This window comes from Balaenoptera ricei, chromosome 20 (assembly GCF_028023285.1).
Source record: "Balaenoptera ricei isolate mBalRic1 chromosome 20, mBalRic1.hap2, whole genome shotgun sequence".
Taxonomy (NCBI): Eukaryota; Metazoa; Chordata; class Mammalia; order Artiodactyla; family Balaenopteridae; genus Balaenoptera; species Balaenoptera ricei.
The window spans coordinates 24,616,057-24,635,535 of NC_082658.1; the positions used below are offsets into that span (position 1 = coordinate 24,616,057).

Here is a 19,479-nt window from a genome sequence, read left to right on the forward strand (position 1 = left end):
TTGGAGACCAGGGCTGCCCTGCTGGCAGCCTGCTTTCTAAGTGAAATCGACTCCGTTTCCCCACTTTAACCCCAAATTGGGGCTTGGACCAAGGGAGGTGAGACCCCCACCTCAGGTCCCCTCCCCTTTCAGATTACATCTCTCATTTTGCCTCTTCCTCATGCCCCTGCCTCAGCCTGGGTTTTTGTTCTTTTTTTAAAAAACAACCCTTGTTCCATCCATTTTGGCTTTTCCTCGTCCCCTGTAAATAGACCATGCCATCGATCAGTATTTCTCAGCACCCACTTCCTGCCCCCAGACGTGCGCCTACCCCCGAAGGAGCTGGCTGTCTTAGTGCCTGGGCCCATGCACTTCACCTCCTCGGCCTCAGCAGATGGAGGGGGCGGGGCTGGGTGGGCGGGGCTGCGGGGGGTGCTTCTGGTTTCTCCGGCCGGGGCCACCTCTGTCCCGCCTTCCACAGGACTGCGTCTCTGTATATAATATATATATGTATGTATTGTTCCCGGTTTTGTACGGACCATGCCCTCTGTCAGGTCGTCCCCATAAAAGCAGCCCCCAGAGCCTTGCTGCCTGGTTTCTTGATTCGCAGGAGGGGGTGGGGGGCAGAGATGCCTGTCTGAGCCCAGTGGTCTCCCGCTAGTGCTACCTCTGACCCTGAGGATCTTTGTACTGAGAACCCTTGTTCCCGCAAACTCCGTCTGCCACCACCCCCCCCCCATCCCTTCGGGGCAGGGCTGGGGTTTCTAGAGCTTTCCTTAGGCTCATCGCTTTCCTCTTTTTCAAGGTCTCTGATGGAATTCAAAGGATGGGTTAGATATAGTAAGGTGAACCCTGAGTCCCTCCCCTGAGAAGTCTAACCTGATGGGGATACCCAGCCCCTAGTTTTCTGGAGGTGCAGCTGGGGGTGGGAGATGATATGTCAGAGCAATTTTGTCCCCAGGGTTCTAGGGAATCTCTCTGGCAGTAGCCAGAGAGGCCTCAAGTAGTCCTAGACCTCTGCTCTGTGCCAGCAGGTCTGGTTGCTAACTCACCAGTTCTAATACCTATGGGTCTAGGAGTCCAGATGCCAGGGTTCCAGGGACAAACTTTAGTGAAATCCCAGACAGAGGTGAGAGCAGGGGGCAGTGGGGCCTCTCCTTGCTCTGGGAGCTGTGTGCTATGTGTGAGAAAAAAGTACAAGACACTTGTGTTCAGTGGCCTGGCCACCAAGAGGATTCTCACAGTCCCCTTTGCCCTCAAGAATGGAAGTCCCAACATTAGGGCCCTTCAAAGTCACCTTGGTGGGTCCCTGACAAACCCGAGATGAGTGGCCTCCACCAGAACTCCCAGTGGCAGTCAGCTCCTGTGGTGGCCACTCCCTTCTGGATGGCTCTGTCACACAAGTCTCCTTCACGTCAAGCCAAATTCTGGCTTCCCATAGCTTCATTCTAAAAATCCTAGTTCTACACCTCAGGGCCATATATAACCAGTCCAGTTCTGCCACCCACCTAAGAATCACCTGGCAACCTGGAGATGGTGGCCATGCCTCTCTAGGCATTTTCTCTTACAAGTGGATCTTCCTTGGAACACTGCTGGGAAGACAAATCCAGGTGGCTGAATCCCAGGATCAGAAACCACCAAACCACAAGGTCACAGGTCATATCTCCAGAGTTACAGGTGACTTGGGCCCTGCTCAGGCAACCTGGCCAAGAAGTCCCAAGGAGGACTTCCCTGGTGGCACAGTGGTTGAGAATCCAACTGCCAATGCAGGGGACACGGGTTCGAGCCCTGGTCCGGGAAGATCCCACATGCGGCGAAACAACTAAGCCCATGAGCCACAACTACTGAGCCTGTGCCCTAGAGCCCATGAGCCACAACTGCTGAGCCCGCGTGTTACAACTACTGAGGCCTGTGAGCCTAGAGCCTGTGCTCCACAACAAGAGAAACCACCGTGATGAGAAACCCGTGCACTGCAACGAAGAGTAGCCCCCACTCGCCACAACTAGAGAAAGCCCGCATGCAGCAACAAAGACCCAACGCGGACAAAAATTAAAAAATAAATGAATAAATAAAAGTCCCAAGGAGTGAAGTGGCTGGACCTTCCTGGGTGGCGAGGCACACATGGGGTTTGTGATGAGGGCTTCTGTTGATCTGACCAGAGCAGAGCATCCAGGGTGGGGTCCTGCCCCCGTCTGTCCTGTGTATTAGGTGAGGGGCTTGCACGCCATATGTTCCAAAAGGTGGAATCCCTTTGGAAAGTAGCCCAAGTCAAAGCCTGAGTGTGGTGTGTGGCTGGGGACGGCGTGTGTAGCTTTGCGAGTTCCTCAGGCCTGAGAGGTGACTCACCTGTGAGCTATGTCCATGTTTGGGGCTATGTCAAGTGGCCATGGGCAAGCCTGTGTGAGGCGTTACCCCAGCTCTGCCAGTTCTTAGGAGCTTGCGTGGGTTTGCCACAGCCCCAACATTCGCCACAAGGGAGGGAACTCAGATGAGGGGAGTTTCCCAGCTCCCAGAAATTTAGGGGGTCGTCCTGGGTCCTATGGTCTATAGACACCCTCCCATAGAATGTGCCCCCAGCATTGACATTACATACCTATCATCTCCCCACTCCCTACGGGGGCTATATAATCAATCCCCCACTCCAGCCTACCACCCAGATTTCACCAAATGCCCACAAACTGTGTTCCCCAGACACAGCCCCAATAAGACCTCCAGAGTCACCACTCCCTCCCCAGATCTCCACAGTCTAGCCAGCAACCCATGGCTGCCAGCAGATTCTAAAGACACCCAGAGATGCCAAAACTCCCACAATCTCATTGGATCTTCAGCCCCTAAGGGTTATTAATTCTGTCCTTACCCATGGTCCCAAGACCATCCGGGCTCAACATGCCCCTCAGAGACCTGGGACTGCAGAGACTTTGGCCATCAGGGAACTCTATGCCTACAGACTGCACACCGCTCCCCTGAGCTCTGGACCCCCTTGCCCAACCTCACCACTTGCTCTTGAACAAACAAAGGGGGTAACAGAAACACCTACCTCATGGGTTTATCGTGAGGGTGACATTAATCATCTGAGAAAAGTGCCTAGCACAGTGTCTGGCACCCCCTGCACCATCTCGGGACCGTAGCTAGCTGTTGATCATTGTATCCTCTCCCCTGGCTGGCCTGCCACCACCTCCAGCTCACCAGGTCCAAGTCTGACCTCATCCCCCCACACCCCCTCCACCTACAGGGCCTCAAGCCAAGACCTGCAGTCATCTAGACCCCTCCTTCTCCCTCTGTGGCCAGCCAGTCCCCAAATCCTGTCAATTTCTTCAATTCTACATCCTTAATATTCCTCATCATGATCTTTGATCTTCTTGCCCACTGCCATCACCTCTCAACAGCCTCATGAGTGGTGCCTCAGCCTTCAGGCAGCCTTCTCCAAAGGAGCCGAGGGGTTCTTCCTAAAATGCAAATCAGAGCCCCTCACTCCTCTGTTACTTTTCCCCCTATGGCTGGTAGGATAAAGTGCAAGCCCCCACCCCCCACCCTCCACATCCTTCATCTTCCTCTCCTTTCCTCCCTACCCCCACAAGTCCCACTAGCACTTCTACCCTGGCCTGGCCTGCAGAAGTAGCCAACAGGTCACCTCCTCCAGGAATCCTCCTGGATCACTTCCACACACAGCCCCCGCCCCCATCCTCACCCGCCCCCAGGCGAGGCCTGGCTCCCTCTGGTGTGCTCTCCCCGCGCTGAAGTGTCCTCTGTGAACCAAGGTTCACAGCACCCGCTCTCGTGAGGGCCTCCCCACTCGTCCGTCCGTCCCCCTGACAACGCTGCGAGCCACGACGGCCCCGGACCAGGTCGGCTCTGTTCTCCACGGTCCCCTCGGGCCTCGGCGCATCCGACTGCTCTGTGGACGTCTGTTGAATGGATGAATCAGGAGCCCTCACAGGCCTTGCAGAGGAGGCAAAAGCCCCGTAGGTCCTAAGGTGCGGCCGCATCTCCGGCCGCTCACACCGGCCCCGACTCTCGCGGGCCGAGGAGTAGCGGTAACTAGAATCCCCTCGCCCGGCTCCGCCGGCCGGGGCCGCCTCCTCCCTCCCCCGTGCTCCCGCTGCCTCCGCCCCTCCCTCCCTCCCTCCCTCCCTCCCTCCCGTTCTTTGTCTCCCGGGCGCCCGGCCTCCCCGCCACGCGCCCCCTCATCGCCCCTTCCCTGGGGACCCCCGCGGATCCCCGCTGACACGACGCTAAGAGTATCTGCCTTCCAGGCGGGGGACCCCGCGTCCAGCCGGGCGGGGCGGGGAGACGGTTTCTCTCTCTCTCTCTCTCTCCCTCCCTCTCCTCTCCTCTCCTCTCTCTCTCTCACACACACACACACACACACTCGCACACACACGCACACACACGCACACACACGCACGGAGCATCCTCCCGTCAGGTCTCCTGGTCCAGCCCCTCCCGCCGTGCCTCCTGCTTCCTGCAAACCTTCTCCTTCTCTCTCCGAACTCCCCCACCCCCACCCCCACATTCCCTCCGGCTCCAAGACCCCCCTCGCTGACCCCTACCCCTGCTCCCGGGATGGAGCGGATGGAGCCAGCCCGGAGCCCCCCGAGGCCGGGGTGACTGTCCCCCGCCCCTCTCCTGCCTGGCCCCAGCCCCAAACACCATGGGCCTGAGGGGTTTCTGAGGCGCCGGACGCTGAAGATGACAGATGCTGGAGGTGAGGTATTGGGACCCCAAGAGCCCCAAGGTGGACGGGGAAGCGGAGCTGGGGGTCTCCGGCTTGCGGTGGGAACCCGAGTGGGGTTGGATGGGGCGAAGAGACAAGGACCTTTCTTCCCCTGTCCCTAGGGGGGCCCGCACAGAGCTAGGGTTCTGCGCTGTTAGGAGATGGAGTGGAGATAGGATTTGTGTCCCTAATCCTCTCCCTCTGCCCGAGGTCCGGAGAGATTAATTTTTTTAAAAAAAACTGGTGTTGGGGGAGGGGGGAGAGCTTAACCCCTTCTTGCCTGGTGCGGAGTTGGACTAATGGATCGGACAGAACTAGCCACTTGGCTCTGATTGGGCGATAGGGGCCCTGAGAGTTCAGAAGGTGCCCTGTCCTCCACCCCCACCCCATCTCCAGCGGTGCTTGCTGGATGCCCCCAGCTTGGGCCTTATGGGAGGGGGGTCACCCCTTTCTCTAGCTCCACACTGCCTCCCCCTGCCCCAGCCTCCTCTCCCAACCATCCCTCCCCAGTTGCACTTCTTTCTTGGGCTCCTTCTCCTCTTCCAGGGCCCCTTTCCTCTTTCCTTCCCCACTGAGGGCCGCCTCTCTCCTGGCAGTCGATTCCGCTCTTCTCCACGCCTCCCCGGGGCCTCACTCAGGGCTGCTGGAGCCCTGTCTCTACGGCTTCTTCCCCTGGCCCCGCTGCTGCTGCTCTCAGGCTCATCTCCTTCTTGCTCTTTCTTCCTCTTCTCTGCAGCTCTGTAGACTGACTTTCCACCAACCTGTCTCTGTCCTGCTCCCCATTTCCTCTCCAGGGCTTGTGTACCCTTTCTTTGTCTTTCTCCTTCCCCTGGGTCCCAGGAAACTTAGAGTTCACCTACCTCCCTTTCTCATAGGGAAGGGTCAAAGGTTATTGGTGTTCTTCCTCTGGGAATTGGGAAGTTTTGGGAGGAAGGAGTGGCCTGGTAGAGTCAGAGCCCAGACTGTGTCCAGAGAACAGGTTCATTTCCACCTTGTAGCGGTTACCTGGTTTGAATGTGCATGTATGAGTGTGGCATGTGTGTGTGTGTGTGTGTGTGCATGCATGTGTGTGTAGGAGTATAATGTTGTAGGAGTGTAAATGGGGGGGATGTCTAATTTTCCAAGGTTCAGTGTTGGAAGGGGGGGTGGGAAGGGCCTGGTGACATTCTGATGTCATGCTTCCCAGAGTTCCCCAAGGGACAGCGTAGGGAGGGTCTCCCATACACACCCCAGGGAGTTAGTTGTTGAAGAAAGCAGTTTGTGCTGAATCAGAATTCATTCGGCACTGATGTGAGCTGGAAGCCCCAGCCCACCCCAGAGGGTACCTGAAAGAGGATGGCATCCACAAGAGGGCCTCCACCCTAAACTGGGACCTTGAATAAAGAGCACATGGGCTCTCCATTCTCAGGTGGTCTAAGAGAGGAAGCAACCTCAGGGAGCCTCCATTCTGATGGGAGAGGCAGTTCTTATCTTCAGAGAGTCCCTCTTCTGATGGGGAATACTGACCCTTCTCCTCAGGAGCTCCCATCTGATGTGGGGGAGATATGACCCAGTTAGGGAATCAACGAAGTATGAAAAATTACTCATTTCCTAGTGGTGGGGAAGAGTGGATTTAGCAATTATATAGACAAATGAGAGGAGTGACGGCTATCTAGGACAGCTTTCTGGAGGAGGTGGCAGCTAGGTCCTGGTCAGATGAGCTTTGTGATTGAAGGAGGGAATTTGGTTCATTCTTAGGGGCAGCCTCTCTTCCCATCTACCCCTTCAGGACAGGAAGAGAGGTTCTAGAACTTCTCTGTTACTAGCACCCAGGGTTGAAGAATGACAGGAGGGTTCCTGGAGGGCCCACATCCTGGCTCCTTCTCACACCTCATTTCCTGCTTGCAGCCCCAAGCATCCACAGAGCCTGGGGTGGAGGTAGTTTTGAAGCTTATCCGGTCCTAGCGAGTATGGATCAACTCCCTTACCTCTACCCCTGTCCCTTCTCCCAGCAGTGTTCTTTCCTCATGAGCAGGTTCCAAAACTGCAGATCACCACCCAGGATAGAGCTGAGGGGCAGGAGACTGGGGTCAAGGTTGAGTTCTGCCTCTTATCTCTTGCGTCTCAGTTTTCCCATCTGTAAAGTGGGGATACTAAGAATCCCAAGCCTGGACAGTTCACAGTGAGATGATATCTATGTAATAACAGAAGAGGAGAATCGGAAAAGACCAAGCAGGCATGTAGCCTAGCTTTCCTACACCTGTCAAATGTGCGGTCTAATGCAGTGCTCTGCCCCATGGGGACCTGAGTGTTAGAAGTAATTGGAGATCATGTCCCAGGCATGCAGTATGCCCCTAACCCTGAGCTTCCTCCTTCTCCCCTCATCTGGTATTCCCCTGCTTCTCTAACACCCAGGCTTTGGTTTAGGGATGCTGCAATCCTACATCTGCTAGGAAGCCTGCCCAAATTGTTTCAGCTACATATATCCTGCTTTCCCACCTGCCCTTCCTTTCTTACTTCCCGCAAACAAAACAAAACAAAACCCCTATCCATCCATATTTCTTCCCAGAACATATTTGATGCATCATAGAGATTTGGCTCTACACTGTTCTGCTATGGGTACTCTTTATACCCTTCTGCATCTGTGAGTCTGTCTTGAACTGTGAGAACTGTGACTTTGTCAAGAACAGTGGCCCTGTTGATGATGCCAGCTTCCTGAACAGCTCATGTTCAGGGAGACAGGTGGTGAGTGCACCAGTGATGAGAGTGGGGGGAGGCAGGACTGGGTGATGGATGGGAAGATGGATGGGTGGATGGTATAAATTGACGGATGTAAAAATGGGTGGATGGTTGGACGGGGTGGATGGTGGATGGATGGGTGGCTGGAAAGATAGATGGTTGGACAGATGATGGATGGGTGAATGAGTGGACGGTGAATAGGCAAGTAGATGCATGGATAAGTAGGGAGGTAAGTAGGTGGGCGGATGGAAGAACATGGGTTCTCATTCTGATCTTGCCATTAACTTATTATGTGATCTTAGATCAGTCATTCTCCTTTCTCTTTCTTTATTTGTAAAATGAGAGGATTGGATTTAATAGCCTCCAAGATTTCTCCCAGATTTGATATTGGACAGCTTATGATGATTAAAAGCTTTTAGGGAATGCTAATGATGGAGGGGCCCAAGACAGTGACGGGGAGAAGTTCAGTGACCCGTGTGGAGGCACTCAGCAAATCAGCTCGGACCAGGGCTACAGGACAGCCTGTGTCTATACCCTGGACTTGCTTCTACCTCCTGCCTGCCCCAACAATCTGGGCTGTGGTTCAGATGATTTCTCTTTCAGGGGCCAGAGAAAGAGTTGTAAGGAGAGGTGAGGGCCAGAAGGCTAGGAGCAGGTAGCCAGTGGCAGCTCCCTTGCCTGCACCAACCTGAACCTCTTATCCATGGTCTTTTTTTCCTCTTTCGCCTCTTGTCCTCCCAGCTCTCTTAAGTCATGGCTTCTTCAAAGCTCCGAGAACCTGCGGATGAGGTTTTTGGTAAGTTCTGTTTGGCTGTATCTCTAGCCAAGGCTATCGGGCTTTGGGGAAGAGGAGTCCTGGGAACTTCAGTGTGTGTGTGTGTGTGTGTGTGTGTGTGTGTGTGTGTGTGTGTATTTTGGCCTTACAGGCTGAGTTTTTGTCACCGTTATCTGAGTAGATATCCAATTACAACAACAACGATGATAATAAGGGTCCCCATTTATTAACTGCTTGTCTCATGCCAGGTGCTAGGCTAGCAGCCCCATTTCACATGCACTGTATCATTTAACCCTCACAGCAAGGCTAAGGAGTGTGCCCACTTGTCCTAAGCGTAGGACACGGAGCACAGAAATGACTTGCTTTAAAGATCACACTGCAGGTTAGTGGCAGAGCTGGGACTAAAACTCCAGACTGCCTAACTCCCTACTGGCAGCCACTGTGCTGTACACCAGTATTCCCCAGCACAGGTGACACAGGTTACCTCCGAGCTGCATAAATAAGGGACCTCATCTGCATGGATGTGCAGGGAAATCAAAAATGCTTAACACACACTCAGCATCTACACCCCCAGGGGCAACCCCAGACCGACCCCCCTCTGTTCTCACTAGGGTGCATGGACACCCCCCACACCCCATCATTTACCCGCTGCAGTCTTTCTATTGTGTGGATTAGAGAAAGACCACTGACAGGGCAGAGTTCCCAGTATGCACTGGGGTGGAAAGGCTGTTTACCAGCTGGGTTCGGTGGAGGAGTCAGTGAGCAAAAGAAGGTGGAGGAACGTGGAGGGCGCGGTGGAGGCAGAAAGCTCGAGTATGCAGCCCTCAGGACTCTCAGCTGGGAGGGGCTCCTAGCTGTGGAATGCCACAGGGCCTCCAGTTTCTCCTCCCCTGCCTCTCATCTCTACCTTCCTTGCCCTCTCCTCCTCCCCCCTCCCCGCTCACCTGTCTCTCCCCTGTGGCTGCCACAGGCCCTGGCAATGCCAACGCCGCCCGCCAGAACTGCTGCCTCCGGGCTCCTGGGGAACTGCTTCCCAGACTGGCCTCCCTGGGGCCTGTGCACGGAGGCTTTGCCTCGGGGACGCCCCCAGCCTCGAACTGTCTCTGGGCCTCAGACTCTGAGTCTCTCCATCCCCACACAGGCCCAGCCTGACCTCTGGCCTGGCAGAGGCGAGCTCCCCATTCCTTGGGCTTTTTGGCCTCCGCTCCCCTCTCCACCACCCCTCCACCCCCCCACTCCCCCACTCCCCCAACCCTTCCTGTTTTCCTTCTACCTTACCTGCTGAGGTAGCTGCCTGCCTGGCGGCCTTCCTGAAGAGAAAGGTGATGAAATATTCATGACTTCCCACTGCCCGGGGGGCCGGGCTAACTCCCAGGGAGAGAGGGAGAGGGACAGCGAGATGATGGGAGGGATGGACAAGGTGATGAGGGCCTGGTAGAGTAAGGGACCAGAGGAGAGGCTGGCCCCACCTTGCCTCAAAAAGCCCCAAGCCCCTTAGGAGTTCCTTTGCTCCCTAGACCCTCCACGGTAAGATGACCATGGTTTTGATGTGGCCCAGATTCAGGTGCAGAGAGCCCTTCTCCATGGCCCAGGGCGGCTAGGCACCAGCTGCGCGCTGGACTGGTCGAGGATGTTCATCAGCTCCCTCCAGGAGCCCTGCCTACTGTCCTTAACTCCCTCTGCACCCTGGGCCAAACCTTCCTCTCCAAGGAAAGTAAGGGCCTGTAAAGTGAGGGGTTGGACTCACAAGTCACTCCCATCTCTGCCTCAGAGGAAGTAGAGAGGGCTTGGTAGTTACACCCTGAGCCTCTGGATCCGGAGCCGGAAGGCCTATAACCCTGGCCTGCCCTTCACCAGCCCTATACCCTCAGGCAAATTAAGGCTGCCCTGGGGATTCTTGGAGTCTCTTCCTCCTTGGGTTGTGGGGAGGTTTAAATGAGCTAGTAATTGTAAAACACTTAGAACACTCATATACACATACACTCTCTCACACACGTGTCACACACACACCATTCTATGCCTGTGTTGGTGCAATGAACAAAATAGAGAAATGTCTGCCTTCATGGAGCTGACGTTCTAATGGGTGGAGAGAGACAATAAACTAAATTAGTAAACTATATGGTAGGCCAGAGAATGACAAATGATATAGGAAAAAATTTAGCAGTGGGGGTTTGGGGGGTATTCTTTTTTTTTTTTTAATAAATTTATTTATTTATTTATTTATTTATTTATTTATTTATTTATTTATTTATTTATTTATTTATGGCTGTGTTGGGTCTTCGTTTCTGTGCGAGGACTTTCTCCAGTTGCGGAGAGCAGGGGCCACTCTTCATCGCAGTGCGCGGGCCTCTCACTGTCGCGGCCTCTCCCGTTGCGGAGCACAGGCTCCAGACGCGCAGGCTCAGTAGTTGTGGCTCACGGGCTTAGTTGCTCCGCGGCATGTGGGATCTTCCCAGACCAGGGCTCGAACCCGTGTCCCCTGCATTGGCAGGCAGATTCTTAACCACTGCGCCACCAGGGAAGCCCCTGGGGGGTATTCTAAATTGGGTGGTCTCTCAGTGAGAGAAAGCATTTAAGCAGAGACTTGAAGGAGGTGAGAGAGAGAACTGTGCAGAAATCGGTGGCAAGAGCCTTGCAGGAAAGGGAAGAGGAAGTACAAAGGCCCTGAGGTGCAGGATAGCTGGTGTAAGGAAGAGCCAGGAGGCCAGGGTGGCTGGAGCAGAGGGAAGAAGAGGGAGAGAGTCACTGAGCTGCCTGAGTCTGGAGGCCGTGGTAAGAACTCGGCTTCTTACTCTGTGAGCGATGGAAGTCACTGGAGGGTTCTGGGCAGAGAGAGGAGTGACACGGGCTGACATGTTTTATCAGGATCACTCTGGCTGCTGGGTTGAAAATAGACTGTAAATAGGAAAGGGAGGCGGAGGGAAGACCAGCCGGGATGATCTGTAATAATGGAGGCAAGAGGTGGTAGTGACCTAGACCAGGAATGCTGTGTGTTCTCCCTCTCCTTTCCTCTCCCCTCCTCCTTCCCCCCACATGTATGCATGTATGTAAGTGTGTGTATATACAGACACATATACACAATATTTTACTGTGGGAAGTCAAAAGTAGAGAGACTAGCACAATGTACCCCATCATACGCTTACGTACTCATCACTCAACCTCAACCATCATCAACTCCTGGACAGTCTTGTTTCATCTATATCCCCTTCCACTCTCCACTCCTAGTCTCCTGGATTATTTTGAACCTAACCCAAAACATCATGTCATTTCACCATAAATATTTCAGCATGTCTAGATCTATTTCCAAAGTAGAGCTAACAGGAATTGTGGATGGATCGCAGTCTGCAGGGTGAGAGGGAGAGGGAGGAGTCACAGGTGACTCCAGCGGTTTGGCCTGAGCAGCTGGAAGGATGGAGATGCCATTCACTGAGATGGGCAGACCGGGCAGCTTAGGGGGTGGGGAGGTCAGGAGTCCAACTGTGACATATTCGTTGAAGATGCCCATTGGACATCCAAGTGGAGGTGTCAAGTAGGCAGCTGGACACATGAATTACCAACTGGGTCTGAGAGGAGTGACTGGGTGGACAGTGGGGCCTTTCAGTGAGCCAGGGACAGAGAACCAGTTTGAGGCAAGGTGGTGGGTTCGTTTGATGGGTTGAGTTTGAGGTCCCTGGGTGATTTTGACATGGTAAGTTCCCTGGCAGGTGCTGAGGTGCCCAGACTTGGAATTCAGGGGAGGGATCAGAGTTGGAAATAGGTATAGGTAGTAGTTCAGCCACTGGGGTGGCTTAGGGGGTGTCTGCAGACAAGAGAAAGAGGAGCAGGCAAGGCAGGGCCTTGAGTGATGGGATGGGGTCCCTGAGATCATGAGGGGTGGAGTGGTGAAGAAAGGTCTTAACCCTTGCTGAGGTCTGGGAAGAACCTGTTCTGCCTGGAGAAGCTCAGGGTCACTGCAGAGTGAAGGCTGCATTCTCCGGTGGAGCAAATGGAAAGTGAAACTTGGAGCAGTAGGGTCTATGCATAATCTGTTGGGTTTGCCTACTCTTCCGCCATGTCCTCATCCAGGACCTAGCCCTGGGCCACGGACCCCAGGATGGGAGAGATAGGCTTCAGGGGTCTGTAGGCTTTCCTCTCTGCCACCACCACTAGCTTATGGGGGTCCCTCTGCTCCAGTTAACTGTGAGCCCTCTAGATGCTCAGCAGTGCTGTCTCTGAGTGTGACCTTGAGCATGGCACAGCAAGCCAGTGTCCCCAGCACGGCCAACCTCTGGAGCTAGACTAGCCAGGCTCAAATCCCAGACCATTGCTAGCTGCTGGCCTCAGTCAAGAGACTTAAACTCTCTGATCCTCAGTTTGCTCATCTGTGAAATGTACATAACAGCTGTCCCTAGCCTGCGGGTTGTTCTGAGTAGACAAGGTGATGTATGTACGTTCTGGCGTGTAGTTGGCACTTCTTCAGTGGTAGCAATTACAACCATGCTCTCTCCGGCCTCATCCTCCAGTCCTTCCCTCCACAAACCTGCCCCCCCATTGCCCTGGAGGTGCCCCGCCCCCAGCTTCCCTTCCTCCCAGCATTGCATATACCAGTTTTGCCAACCTCCTCTCTTGTAAACTCCCATCCAGACCTTAAGACCCAGCTTTGGTGTTTCCTCCTCCAACCCATCCAAACAGAGCCACCCTGTCCTCTGTGCCTGTGAGAGGTTCCATCACACACTGTATGTATGAGCTGACATGTCCAGCTCCCTGCGAGACTGTGAAAGACCCAGCTCTCCATCTCATAGGACTATCAGTGCCCTGCGCTTGGAGACATTTGTTGAATGCCTGGGTGTGAGTGCAGGTGGCCACTTGAGGTGGGCCTCCGGGATTGCTGTCCTCATGTGTCTGGTCTCTGCCCCTCTTCCCCGGTTTGCAGACCTGGACTTGGCTGTGCCAGAGACCGTCAGACTGGACAGCAGTTTACACAAGGCCCGAGCCCAACTACTGGCCAAGGGCCGGAGACACAGGCCCTCCCGCTCGAGGCTTCGGGACAGTGCCAGCTCTGCAGAGGATGGTGAAGGCTCCGATGGGCCCGGAGGCAAGGTTGGGGCAATCCACCCAATCGCACATACCCCACCCACCCTTCTTGCCCCTGGATAATCCCTCCAAACCACTCTTCCAGGGAAACCACACCCCTAGACTTCTGACATAATAAGGCTAACAAATATTAGCTGCAGTTCAATTCTGGCTCATCTCATCCTTTCAAGGAAGGTATTATCCCCATCTTCCAGACGAGGAAATTGAGGCTCTGAGAGGTTCACTAACAAAGTCACACAGTTAGTAAGTGTAGGAGGTGGGATCCAGCCCCAGCCTATGTGACCGTAAGTCCCATTTCCCACCTCTCGCTGCTCAGCCACCTCTCGGCCCAAGGCACGAGGAAACCCTCCCTCCAGGCCCCGTAAGGACCTAGGAGCCCGGGCTCCCCTCCGGGAAGAGGGGAGGAGGGTTGGCGGTGAGCGGCTGCCCCTTCCCCAGGTGACCGATGGCTGCGGGAGCCCCCTGCACCGGCTGCGCTCGCCTCTGCACTCGGGCCCGGGGTCCCCAGCCGGGAGCTCCTTCTGCCTGGAGCCCCCGGGGTTGCGGCGCAGCCTGGACGAGGACGAGCCGCCGCCCTCGCCGCTCACACGCTACCGGCCCCTGCACAACGCCACCTCGCACGAGGGCCTGGCCGCCGCCTCCTGCTCGCCGCCGCGCTCCGCGCCCTCGTCCGACAGCTCGCCCAGCTTCGTGCGCCGCCATCCCCGCGCTGAGCCGCACAGCGAAGGTGAGCGGCGGGCGGCGCGGCGCCCCCTGCTGGCAAGCGGTCCCTTGCGCGCCGAAGTGCGTGGCGGGATCCGAGGGGCAGGGTGGCTGGGGAAGGTGCGGAATAAAGACCACGGTTCTTTCACTCATTTCCCGAGCGCCTTAATATGTGCCAGACATTGCTGGGCACTGAGACAAAAAGAGCAAGCAGATGCAGTTCTCGTCCTCACGGGGCTTATAGGTTCGAGGAGAAGCAATCAAGTCATCCATTGATTAAACGTATAGTTACAAGCTGTATTAAGTGCCATGTGAGAAACAGTGCGCGGGGCGGGAGAGCATGTATCAGCGTGAAAGCATCCTGGGAATAGTTGAGAGCATCCTGGAAGGCTTCTCTGAGGAAGTGACATGTGAGCCAAGAGAGAAGGTTGGCTACAAGTTGGACAAGATAAAATTAACAGTAAAGAGTAGTGGTCCCTACTTTTTCAGAGTGGTTTATTGTTTGTATAAGGCTTTCATCAACATCCTATTAGGTCTCATGAAATAGGCAGTGTCATTATCCCCATATTTGAGATGCAGGAAGCTCAGAAGGTAGTGACTTGTCCTAGGTCACACAGCTAGTGAAGGGCACCAGAGCCAGGTTGCCTGATTCTAAGTCGAGAGAATTCCTGCCACCTCACTGGCAGCTGCAAGAGGCAGACAAGCCACCACACAGGCTACTTCCTTCCTTCTCTTCCGCAAAAGATGACAGCCGGGATGCCAGCCCACCTGAGCCCGCCAGCCCCACCATTGGCCTGGATAAGAAGACTCGCCGAAAGTTCCTGGACCTGGGGTGAGTGGACGAGGGGCCGAGAACAAAGGCTTGGGGATGGGGTAGCATAGCGGGCAGCACCGTCCCACTCCCCCTTGCCCTCGCCACAGGGTCACCTTACGCCGAGCATCCACTAGCAAGAGCCGGAAGGAGAAGGGCAGCAACCGCCTGTCCATGGGCAGCAGGTAAGAGGTACCCACAGCCCCTCAGCCACAGCTTTTGCCCCCAGCTCCCTGTGGGCCCCAGCCCTTGCCTTGGTGCCCACACCCATGCAGGGCACTCTCTCCACAGGGAGTCGGTGGAGGGGTCCGGCAGGTCAGGGGGCTCCCCGTTCCTGCCCTTTTCCTGGTTCACAGACAGTGGCAAGGGCTCGGCGTGTTCTGGCAGCACCATCTCCCCGGCCTGCTCCCCTAAACACGAGGGCTTCAGCCCTAAGAAGTCAGCTTCTCAGGTGAGTGCGTGGCCTTTTGGCCCCCATACTGGCCCCCAGACTCGGGTGACATGAAGACATACTTCACCCTGGCTTGGGCTGGGATCCAGGCATCCCTGGAGTCCATCTGTCTGTCCATGGAGCCATTCAGTGATCCATTAATTCATCCAGTTTCTGAGTTCAGGCATTCACTCATTCACTTGTTTATATGCTGAGTGGTTCCTTCATTGATCCGTTCATTGCTGCCTCCATGATCCCCTAGTACACACCCAGCCTGAGAGCTCCTCTATCCCTGCTAACTCTTCTGCCTGGCTCAGTTCTGGTCCCATGTCCTGTCTTAGGAGTTGGGCTACATGTGTGGTGTGGAGATGCTTAGGGGAAGCAGAGATGAACAGGACCCCAACCTAGCTAGTGCTCAGAAAGTTCACAACCCTGTGGGAGAAGTGAGACCGAGTAGCAGAAGCAAGAAAGAGCATGTTTACATTCACCAGGACTCCGCAGTCTACAAAGCTCCGAGTGCATGTTTTTGCTTTACTCTCACAAAGGCTCAGTGAAAGTGGGGAAGGCAGACACACTAACCCCCATTGTACAGATGAGCAAATGCAGGCCCAGACTGAAGGGATTTGCCTACAGACTCAGTTGGATTTAGGTGCCAGGCTCTATGACCCCCAGCCCTGTGCTTGTTCTGTGATTCTGTTCCTTATGGGCAGCTGGGTCAGAGGAGATCAGAAAACTGGAAATTCAGGGGAGAAGGGGTCCTTCCCTTTCTTCCTTCCCTTGTGCTGGGCCCTGGTGAACAGACACAGCCCAGGCCCTCACAGAGCTCACAGTCCAGTGAGGACAAAGACATCTAACCAGGTTTTTACAAGCCAGGGTGCTAGAGGCCATGCTGGGGAGGCACAAGGCAGAGACATCTGACCCAGCGCGAGGGAACCCCAGTCAGCTGTCTAGAAAGCGACACCAGTCTGACCTCCTCCATTCCTGCTAACTACTCTGCCTGGCTCAGTTCTAGCCCCACGTCCTCCCAGAGGCCTCAGATCCGATGCCTCGCACGAGTCACCACGCCCTGTGTGCCCGCCTAGCTCCTGGTTCATGTACAAGGGCCCTGAGCAACTCCTGGTGCCCAGCCCTGGACTTCAGCTTCATCTGGATGGGGGTGATGGGTCGGGGGTGACTGCCTTGCACTTGGAGGTGAGATCTCTCCTCAGCAGCATGCCCCCCTCCTGTCTAGGAATCCACTCTGAGTGATGACTCCACACCCCCCAGCAGCAGCCCCAAGATTCCAAGTGGTCCCCGGCAGGCGGCCAAGTGTTCCTACCCCTACCACACACTGTCCCAGTCTTCGGACGAGGTAAGCAGGCCCTGACATCTGACACAGCCAGGTGTGCGGGCCACAGGCCACGCCTTCCCCCCTCACGCTCCTTGGTCTCCGCCCCAGTTTCTGGATGAACCTCTCCCCACCATCTACCACTGGACCAGTCAGCAGGTGGGCCAGTGGCTGCACAGCCTCAACCTGGAGCAGTATGCCGCTGAGTTTGCTGCGAGGCAGGTGGATGGGCCGCAGCTACTGCAGCTGGATGGAAGCAAACTGAAGGTGGGTTAGAGTAGAAGGGCCACGACCCAGCCAGAGCCTAAGGCAACCTTCAAGAATTAGGATTCCCCTCGTCCTGACCTTTCCACTCTCTTTAAGACCACTGCCCTGGCCTCTGACCTCTAGGCAAGATCCTCGGCCTGATTGTTGCTCTCTAGCATGGGTTCCCAGTCTGACTCCAGCCCAATTCCTCAGTTTGACCTTCAAGCTCCAGCCCAATCTCCAGGTTGACCTCTGACCTTGAAGACTATCCTATCATCTGACTCTTGACTCTAATCAGTCTCCCCTGGTCATCTCACCTGATTCTTGGAGTCTTAGTCTCCAAGACTAAGAATCTTGGAGGCTGGTGGTTGTGGGAGGGAAGTCGGGGCGGGGGGCGGCAGGGGGTGTCTCTCTCATCTCTGTACTGGGGGTTTCTGGCCTGTCGTGCACCCTCTGCTGAGCTGCTTGGGGAAGCAGTGGTGCGAAGAGCCCCCCAGGAAGTCTCTGGAATGGAGAGGGGACTCAGCTACTGACTAGCTGTGTGACCTTGGACATTTTGCTCCCCGTCTCTGGGCCTCAGGGGATCAGGCAGGGTCATGCCAAGGTTGAAATCCTGAGTGGAGGAGTGGGAGCCAAGGATTGGGGTGGGGAGGGGGCAAAGGCCCTGGAACCCTCTACCCTCATCTCTCCCAATCACTCCCATTCCAAATTCTTGCCCTGAGGGTTCTGATCCATCAGCAGGTCTGGGAGGTGGAGGCTGAGGGCTGGCAGAGCTCCAGAGAGAGTACACCTGGGGCACAGAGAACCCGGGGCTTGGGCTGGCCAGGCCCGGGTGGCTCCGGGGCTCTCCCCCTCACCCTTGGATTCCTCCCCCAGAGCCTGGGGCTCAGCCACTCACATGACCGGGCGCTCGTGAAGCGGAAGTTGAAGGAGCTGGCAGCGGCCGCGGAGAAGGAGCGCAAGGCCCAGGAGAAAGCTGCGCGGCAGCGTGAGAAGCTCCGGCGCAGGGAGCAGGAGGCCAAGAGGAGCTAGGGGGACGGGCGGGCGGGCACTGGCGGCTGCTGGGCTCTGAGGGCACAGGCCGCCCGGGGAAGTGGGGCCTGGGCACCAGGCTTGGGCTGGCCTGGCCCCATGCTCTCAGGAGGAACAGCCCTCTCACCCTGTCTTCTGTCTGGACCCAGATTCCTCAGAAAGGGAGACCCCAGGGGGAGGACCCAGTAATAAATCCCATTTCAAGGACTTGTTTGGCACAGAGTTCCTGGGGGAAGTGGCAGATTACGGGCAGAGAAGCCAGGGCTGAAGCAAGTCTGGGAGCCCAGAAGTGCCTGAGTCATTCTGACCCTCTGCCCTCAGGCCATGGTGGTCCTGGGACCAGCAGTGAATTAGGAGGCCTGCTTACCTTCCAGAAGCCCTGGGCTCAGAGAGGTGGGCTGGGCATCTCTGCAGGAGCAGGTAGATAAAGCAGTTCCTTTCCAGCTCTCCCAGGTGACTGTGTGTCAGGAGAGCTCTGTTCTGCTCCGCAGGGAGGCTGGTGGGCCTGCAGCAAGTTGCACGCAAGGTAGGCTCCCAGTCTGCACTCCTCAACAGGAGAGCAGAGAAAGCAGCATGATTACCCCACATCATCTTTGCAAGGACTTTAGGAGAAGGAAGGGAGGAGGCAAAGCTCCTCCTCTTCCCTGTCCCTGTCCTGTGGGTCTCAGCGGTGAGATAATGCCCTTGCAGGTCTGCCCCTCCTGAGGCCCATTCAAAGCCTGGTCTTTGACCCACTCTCCAAGCTGGGCCCACTTCTGCTGCTCCCTCAGAGGCCACCTGGGCCTTCCCTGAGGACAGAGCAAACTTGGGAGCTGGTGGCCACAGAAGACACCCCCTACCAATGCCTAGATGGTCCTGAACTGGTGAATCCTCATCCCAGCCAAGCAGAGAGGCAAAATCTGGGAGGTCCCCCGGAAGCTGCTAAATTGGAAAGGTTCATCAGCCATCCCCCATCTGGCCCTGGTCCCTAGCGAGGCCTCAGTGGGTTCCAGAACTGGCAGACGGTGCGGGCTCCAGTTCCTGGGCCACAGGGAGGGGTGGGGCCAGCTCCCTGGGTGGGCGTGGAGTCTATCCCAGCAGCCCAGAGCAAGCCATCTGTCCTTGTAGGGAGGGAGTGTGCAGGTACGGTGCTGGCCAGAGGCTAGCCCAGCTTCTGGAGCACTGGCCGGAGTTAACAATGAGGCCAGGGGCCTCCGATTAGAGACCTCCCTCCACCTCCTCCCATCCGCCTGGAGCGGTGGACAGGACCCGATGCATGCCTACTCCCCTCGTTCCAGCCCAAGCGCTGTGGCCTGAGGGCTACCCCTATTCCTGGGTCTCAGTCCTTTCCTCCTCTCTGCTATCTGTGCCGGGAGAGGGGCTTCAGAGAGGGGACTGAGATATGGGGGCATCAGTACCACCTGGGCCCACAGGAGGGGCCAGTGGGGAAGGTGAAAAGTTCCCAGGTCCTTGAAGCCATCAGGAGTTATCTGGGTGCCCACCTGCATGTGAAGGGGGAGGCGGTACTCAGTTTATTTCAATAAACACTTATGATGTGCCAGTGACCTTTCTGTCTGCCCCAGCTGGGGGTTGGGCTGGGCCCCGAATGTGGGAGGCCACAGTTCTGTCCCTGGGTGTTGCACTGTCAAGTGCTCTGAATGGACAGCTGTGGCCGCTGGTATACTCGGCACGC

General features: G+C 55.9%; 1 protein-coding gene across 3 annotated transcripts; it reads left to right on the forward strand.

Annotated features, from left to right (window-relative positions):
- The first annotated feature begins 4,124 nt into the window (after positions 1-4,124).
- On the forward strand, positions 4,125-19,347 carry SAMD14 (sterile alpha motif domain containing 14). Of its 3 annotated transcripts, none has more exons than XM_059908495.1 (10): positions 4,125-4,684; positions 8,153-8,207; positions 13,099-13,265; positions 13,698-13,986; positions 14,706-14,793; positions 14,883-14,957; positions 15,064-15,223; positions 16,434-16,553; positions 16,641-16,796; positions 17,652-19,347. In XM_059908495.1, exons 2-10 carry the CDS (start codon positions 8,165-8,167, stop codon positions 17,805-17,807), a joined length of 1,254 nt encoding a protein of 417 aa, XP_059764478.1. In that variant the 5' UTR covers positions 4,125-4,684; positions 8,153-8,164; the 3' UTR covers positions 17,808-19,347. The 3 variants fall into 3 exon arrangements, with proteins under 3 accessions (XP_059764478.1, XP_059764480.1, XP_059764479.1); XM_059908496.1 differs by lacking the exon at positions 4,125-4,684 and adding an exon at positions 7,352-7,417; XM_059908497.1 differs by lacking the exon at positions 8,153-8,207.
- The last annotated feature ends 132 nt before the right edge of the window (positions 19,348-19,479 follow it).